The sequence below is a fragment of the Myotis davidii genome, unplaced genomic scaffold, assembly GCF_000327345.1.
Source record: "Myotis davidii unplaced genomic scaffold, ASM32734v1 scaffold370, whole genome shotgun sequence".
NCBI lineage: Eukaryota > Metazoa > Chordata > Mammalia > Chiroptera > Vespertilionidae > Myotis > Myotis davidii.
Window position 1 is genome coordinate 13521550 of NW_006288615.1, and position 7120 is coordinate 13528669.

A 7120-nucleotide genomic window follows, 5' to 3' on the forward strand; every position below is an offset into this window, starting at 1 on the left:
CCGGCGGCGGCGGCGACGGCCGGAGTCGGGCTGGGGGCGACCGGGCGGCGGTTTTACCTCCATTTTGAGACCGGACTCGCCTCTTCCAACTCGAGTTCAATATGGGACCGAGAGGAAGAGGCGGGGCCAGCCGTCACGTGACGCGCTTTCCGCGCGCCGCCGACCTGGTGGAGGAGGGGCGAGTTACGCGGGGGGCGTGGCTAACTGGGCTCAAAGAGGGACTGGACGAGCGGATGGGCGGGCAGAGAGCGGGGGCGTGGCAGGTCGCGGGAGCGCTCGCGCCTCTTCAACTTCCAGTGCGGCGCCGCCCTTGCCGCTGTTCGCGCCCGGGCGGCCGCGGGGACGTCTGCTCGGGATCGGCCAATGGCGTGCGCACACGTCGGGAGAACGCCTCGTGACCGCGCGTCACCGGAGAAAGAGGCCTTTCCCTTTCTTCTCGCGCTTCTTTCTTCTCCCCCATGTAGGCCTGTTGGTCTCAATGTCCGAATTAACTCCCCTGCCCGGGCCTGCGTGAGCCCACGCTGTTCTCTCCTATCCTTTAAGGTCCCAAGAAAGACCCCTTAGCCCCTCGGCTTCTCCTCGCGTGTTTCCAAATACAAGCGGCCAGCCTCCGTGCCTGTGGCGCCCGCTGTAGGCGGTCTGCGCTAAAAATCCCTTTACCGCCGACATGTATGAATCACGAGCCTTGGGAAAGGCCTCAAAACGCGGCTCTCGCACTGAAATTGTCCCCTTAAGGACCTGCGGCAGGACTGATCGAGGTCAGTTCCTTAGGCTCCCCCTGATCTCAGATCTGCCGGCTCTATTTTCTAACATTTTCCTAGTGACCGAGGAAAGAGCTGAAGCAACTTTTCTTGGGGATGGAATTTAGGGAATTGAATGATTTACAAGACTTTGAAAGCCGGGTAGCAAGGTACGCTCCCTAATGGCCAGTAACCTTTTCCTTAGTGCTTCTGTGTTGTGAAGCATAATGAACAAGATCGATTACAGAGTCAAAAACTGGAGATGCACTCCTTTTCCGGCCGAACTAAGTGATTTTAAATCATTTGACCTAAATGAGCTTCAGTTTTAGTATTTTTTAAATGAAAATGGGGATAAGATTTGGTCATCTCCAACACTCAGGAAACATCAGTTCATCTCTAGACCCATGTTTAAACAAAGGTACTGATGAAAGTGACTATAATTGGCAAGTGTCCCTACCGTAAGAAAGATGAGGAATCTAATCAATTATATTGTAAATTGTTTAAAAGTTTGTGTTGACAAATAGGGAATAGTCTTTTGGGGACTTGGGGAAAAAAAAGCACAAAAAAATAAGAATGTGTTAATGTTTATTTAGCATTGCCCAAGCAGAACCGGTGTTTTATTTGGCAGACAGGAACAAAAGGCACTTTTTCAGGGCACAAACCAGTCACCAGTCCTAAATGTAACTTGGGTGAAATAACCCTCCGAACCGGCCTCCTCCTGTTGCTCTGATTCCAGTATCACCAGCAAACTGTTCCGTGCTCTGCCTCTCAGACACGCGGATGCCCGGCAACAACACGTTGAGACGTTGGGAAATGTCTGCCCTTAATATATGAAGGCTCTTGAATTTACTATGAATAGGCATGGATAACTTGATTTCGTTTTTTCTTTCTTTTTTAAAAAATATTTTTTTATTTATTTCAGAGAGGAAGGGAGAGGGAGAGAGAAACATCAATAATGAGAGCGAATCATTGATCCGCCGCCCACTGCAGGCCCCTGTACTCGGGATGGAGCCTGCAACCTGGGCATGTGCCCTTGACCGGAATGGAACCTGGGACCCTTCAGTCCGCAGGCTGACGCTCTATCCACTGAGCTAAACCGGCTAGCTAGGGCGATAACATGATTTCTGATTCAGTTCTGAGTATATAGAAAAACGAAAAATTAAAGGCCTTAGGAAGATGGTATTCACACCAAAGTACCTGGTGAGAAACTGCAAGGATGATCATGAAAACTGATCACTGGCTTCACTTTCTGGAAGGTTTCTAGGTGTTTCCTAGCCAATTATTTTTATTTTTTTCTAATCAATTATTTTTAATAGCTTCTGTTATTATTCTTTCTTCTTTGAATTGCATTAAATTCTGATATTCATTTGAGAAGTGGTGGGGGATGGTATACTAAGTACTTCCATCCAGGAACATGAATGTCAGTCCATTTATTCAGATCTTTTGTCCTTCAGTAGAATGTGGATTCCTCCCTTTGGATTCATCCAGACTCTGTGGTGTTTAGACATTAGCTATTTCTTACTTCTACAAAGTTTCTACTCTGTGGACACATGGTAACTCATATAAATATCCCTGTTTGAGTTCTTGACCCTGGTAGACACAAACTTGACCCTTGGCTGCTGTCTGTCCTTGTAGCCCTGGCTCTCCTATAAGTGTGTGTGTGTGAAAAGGGGGGAGGGGGGGAGGGAGAGAGAAAGTACATGGGGTGAGGAACAGGGGACAAGGGTTCTAAGGTGGGATGGAGTAGCAGACAGATTTTATAAATAATCTATATTGGGGCCTCAACTTCTTTCATATCACAACACATGCAGAAAACGTTATTTTGTGTACAGCACACGAGGTTGCATAAACAAAGATTTGGAGACATCTAAATGCTGGCTGGTTAAAAAATTCATAACATTTTCTTTAAATTATATAATTATGTTAAAATAAAATACAATGTATTAGAGAAGATATTAAAAATCATTTTGAATAAAACATTCAAATAAAAAATTTCCACATTTTTTTCATGATCAATTTGAACTTGTTCCTATGAATATATTTTGATATTAAGTTTTATGGTTGAAATGGCTTTATGCAGTTTCTGATCTCGACTTTTTAATGATAAACTTCTCATATTCCAAATAGTAATGATCAATAAGGGACTCTGATCGCATAAGTGGGTGATAAAATATTAAAACCATTTTATACCATCATTCAAAACTTACAATTGTAATTATATTTAAAGAATAACAACTCCTCCTTTTCTTTTATTGACAAATGAATTTCAAACGAATAGTACATTTTTATATGAAGATTTCCACGATGAGCCTACATTGTCAACAGCTAGTCTGAGGGCCATTAAAAGAGTTCATCATCACAGAGAGATAGAAATAGCCACTAGCCCTGGCTGGGTATCTCAGTTGGTTGGAGCATGTTGTCCTGTTGCATGGGATTGCAGATTGGTCCTGGTTGGGGCACATATAGGAACCAGCCAGTGGATGCATAAATAAGTAGAACAACAAATCAATGTTTCTCTCTCCTTTTCTCAGAGAGAGAGAGAGAGAGAGAGAGAGAGAGAGAGAAGAAAGAAAGAAAAAAAGAAAGAAAGGAAGGAAGGAAGGAAGGAAGGAAGGAAGGAAGGAAGGAAGGAAGGAAAGAAGGAAGGAGAGAAAGAAAGGAGAGAAAAGAAAGGAAGGAAGGAAGGAAGGAAGGAAGGAAGGAAAGAAGGAAGGGGAAGTGAAGAAGGAAAAGAAGGGAAAGAAATAGCCACTACATGTTAAGACAAATATTATAGGGCAATGCTGGCAGCTGAGCCCACTGGGAACCCCAGTCAATCAAGTCTTCTCTCTCAGTCCCTGACAAATTACCCCTGGAGCTGTGTGCTGTCCCCCTTGGGCACCTAGAACAGAAAATTGTGTATAGGTTCCAGGATGTCTGGTCCATGTTGGGCTTTGCAGGTAGTTGTCCATGTGGCAGGAATCCTTGGCCAAGCACAGAGAGTAGAATTTTAAGTGTTGGTTGTTGTTTACAGTGCTTGGCATACGCCCCAGACTATTCTGCACACGCTGCCCCGAGGACCTCTCAACAAGGCTGCTCATGGACAAAGGTACTGGTCCAGGGGGTTCTGACCTCCCCTGACCCCTCTCTACTGCCTCATTGCAGGAGGGGTCAATTTCTCAGCCACATTCAGGACACTAGCATGCCATAGTCCAGTAGTTAAGAAGCACTGTCTAGATTGTGTGATTTATTTTATGAGTGGGGAAGCTGTAATGCAGATTAAGGAACTGATTTTTTCCAAGATTAATAGCAAATTGTGACAGATTCAGAACTAAAAGAAAGAGAATATAAATTGAATTAAAATATTTTAGATAGGAGGACAGTAATTATTAGAAGAGAAAAATTGTAATAAACTATTCAATTTGTCATCTGCCACTATATTCAGAATATGTCAGTAGCTTTATTTGTCTAAAATCTTGGTTTTTAAATAAGGAGTATATAAAGTAAAACACTAAACAAAAATCTGTTCCCTCAAATCCTATTACACAGCCTGGCTGGCCTGGCTCAGTGGTTGAGCATAGAACCAGGAAGTCACAGTTTGACTTCCCATCAGGACACACATGCCTGGGTTGTGGGCTCAGTCCCCAAATAGGAGGCACACAGAAGCAACCGATCAATGATTCTCATCATTTATGTTTCTATCTCTCTCTCCCTCTTCCTGCCTCTCTGAAATCAATAAAAATATATTTTTAAAAATCTTATGACACAGATTTGACCACAGTCAACCACTTAGTATACATGGTGTCCCAAAACAATGTATACACACTGAATAATTATTAATTCCAATGCATTAAATCTGAAAAGAAACATCAATTGAGCTATCAGTTGTAAAGTGTGTATTTTGGGGGACACTCTATATATTCTTTTACATCTTTTTTCTAGGCCTAATCAATGTTTTAAGTGTGTATGAATCTGTATAACCATATTGGCTACATTTATACAAAAATATATCAACCTATCCAGATCTGAAATTCCTTTTTTACCCCCATTTAACAAACTAATCACTTACCGAACTCTTATTATGTGTTTGGCCATACTAGGTGCTAGAAATTACCATAGTCACACATTATTAAACACTTAACACGTATCTTGCACTGTTCTAAGCACCTTATATTCCTGATCTTATTTAATGCCCCTAATTTACAAATAGGTCCTGTTATTCTCATTTTTTAGATGCTGTTAAAAAGAAAAGCCACAGCCCAATTTGGTGTCACTTGGATACCAAACCTAAATTTAATACGTAAGTAATTGTGGTTTTAGCCACTCCCAAGAGTGGAATTTTAAACCAATCAGTCTGGAATTTCCTGACCCACATTAGTGAGGTAATCTGTCTGATAAGACCCTCTGCCTTCCCCTAAGGGAAGATTTCCTTGACTGAAATAATCCACTCTCAACTTAGTTACATCCTCTTTTTGCCTATGAAAACCTTCCATTTGGTACAACCCCTTGGAGCATCCTTCTCGTTGCTAGATTGGATGCTGCCCAATTTATAACCACTTAATAACGCCAATTAGATTAGGTTGAATTTTGTTTGAGTAAACTAGGTTTTAGGAAAGTTGAATACATTTACTGGGGTCATACAGGCTACACAACAAAGGAACTGAGGTGGAATGTCATGTCATAGCTTGCTGTATTTACATCTTAGTATTCTTGAAAGTAACAACCCTTTCTTATATATTTTTGTCAAGCATCTGTTGTGCTCACTACCTTTTTCATCATGCCTGCAGAAACTACTAGAGCGCCTGGCTCATAGTGGGCAACTTATGTATTTGTCATTGAATAAATAAGTAAATGAATGATTTATTTTCAGTCACCTTCAGTACCCCAAGTGTCCTACTGCATAGTATGTGGGCCTAGTGCAGTGATGGCGAACCTATGACACATGTGCCAGAGGTGACACACGAACTCATTTTTTTGGTTGATTTTTCTTTGTTAAATGGCATTTAAATATATCAAAAATATAAATCTTTGTTTTACTATGGTTGCAAATATCAAAAAATTTCTATATGTGACACGGCACCAGAGTTAAGTTAGGATTTTTCAAAATGCTGACATGCCGAGCTCAAAAGGTTCGCCATCACTGGCCTAGTGCAAGATGAAAATGCAGGGCCCTTTTTTCAAATTTTATTTAAAATTTCAAGATCCTGACATCAAATCAGTAAGCCATGCCAGGACCCTTCTGAGCACAGGACCCCGTGTGACTATAAACGTCAGATGCCCATGAAGCTGGCCCTGGTGCCTAGTGTAGTGCTCTGTTTAGAGCAGGCTGTCACTCCCTTTTGAGCAATTTATTCATTTGCCATTTTGTGATTTACTTCCACTTCCTCATTAGTCACTAATTTCTTAAGTTTTCTGCCCTCAGCCATGGAAATTCTTTCTCCAGAGTCACAAATGATTATCTAAATGTCAAATTAATTTTTCTGTTCTCAATGTTAATCCTCCTGTCTCAGTCAGTTTGGACTACTTTAACAAAATACCTCAGATTGGGTGAATTAAAAAACATTTATTTCTCATAGTTCTGGAGACAGGGCAGTCTGTCAGGGTGCCAGCATGGTTGGTGTCTGGTGAGAGCCTCTTTCTTGCTGTATCCTCACAGGGCAGAGAAAGGGCTCGCAGTAGCTAGCTCTTGTGTTTCTTTTTCTTCTTCATCTTTTCTTTTTTTCTTTTGATTTCAGAGAGAGGAAGGGAAGGGGAGGGGAGAGAGAGAAATATCATTCCTGAGAGAATCATTATCAGCTACCTCCTGCACACCCTCTACTGGGGATTGAGCCTACAATCCCGGCATGTGCCCTCACCGGGAATTGAACCACGACCTCCTGCTCCACACTGGCCGGGCATGTTTCTTCTTTGTAAGGGCACTAATCCCATCATGGGGTACCAGCATCATGACCTTATTACCTCCTAAAGGCCCCATCTCCCATTACTATCACATTGGGAATTACGGATTCAACGTATGGATTTGGGGGGGATGCAAACATGCAGTTCATAACACCTCCCTAACCCACAGATTGACATTACTATTGCCCATTCTTCCTGTGTGATGCTCTCCGCCCTTGTCTTTATTAAGGACACTGATTCTCCCTTTAGGTGCTGTCTCTGCTTCTTTCTGGATCCTCCCCTCTTTCATATCTTTTCCCCTCTGTTTCTATAAGGTTTTGTAACATAAAGGTGTGGAACCTCTTGAGGGACTGAAATGCACCCATTGCTCTCCCCAGAGTGACCACTCTCCTGGGAAAGAAGGTGTGAGTGAGGTACCCGCCTGAGAGCCCACAGGGAATTTGTGTATGCCTCCTGGGAGGCTGAAGTAGTGGTCAGGTCTGATGCAGCGGTTCTCAACCTGT

The 7120-nt window shown here is 42.6% G+C and overlaps 1 protein-coding gene across 8 annotated transcripts in view; it reads right to left on the bottom strand.

The window, feature by feature from the left end:
- HNRNPA3 (heterogeneous nuclear ribonucleoprotein A3) overlaps nucleotides 1-151 on the bottom strand; it is a 38708-nt gene extending 38557 nt beyond the window's left edge. For 5 of the 8 annotated variants that reach the window (XR_001513338.1, XM_015561974.1, XM_006760587.2 and 2 more), the window contains exon 1: nucleotides 1-134. Coding sequence is in view for 5 of the 8 variants with exons in the window: in XM_015561974.1 (XP_015417460.1) it covers nucleotides 1-63 (63 nt within the window). In the remaining 3 variants the exon portion in view is untranslated. The other 3 variants (XM_015561977.1, XM_015561976.1, XM_006760588.2) reach the window with 2 other exon arrangements.
- Between the last annotated feature and the right edge of the window lie 6969 nt (nucleotides 152-7120).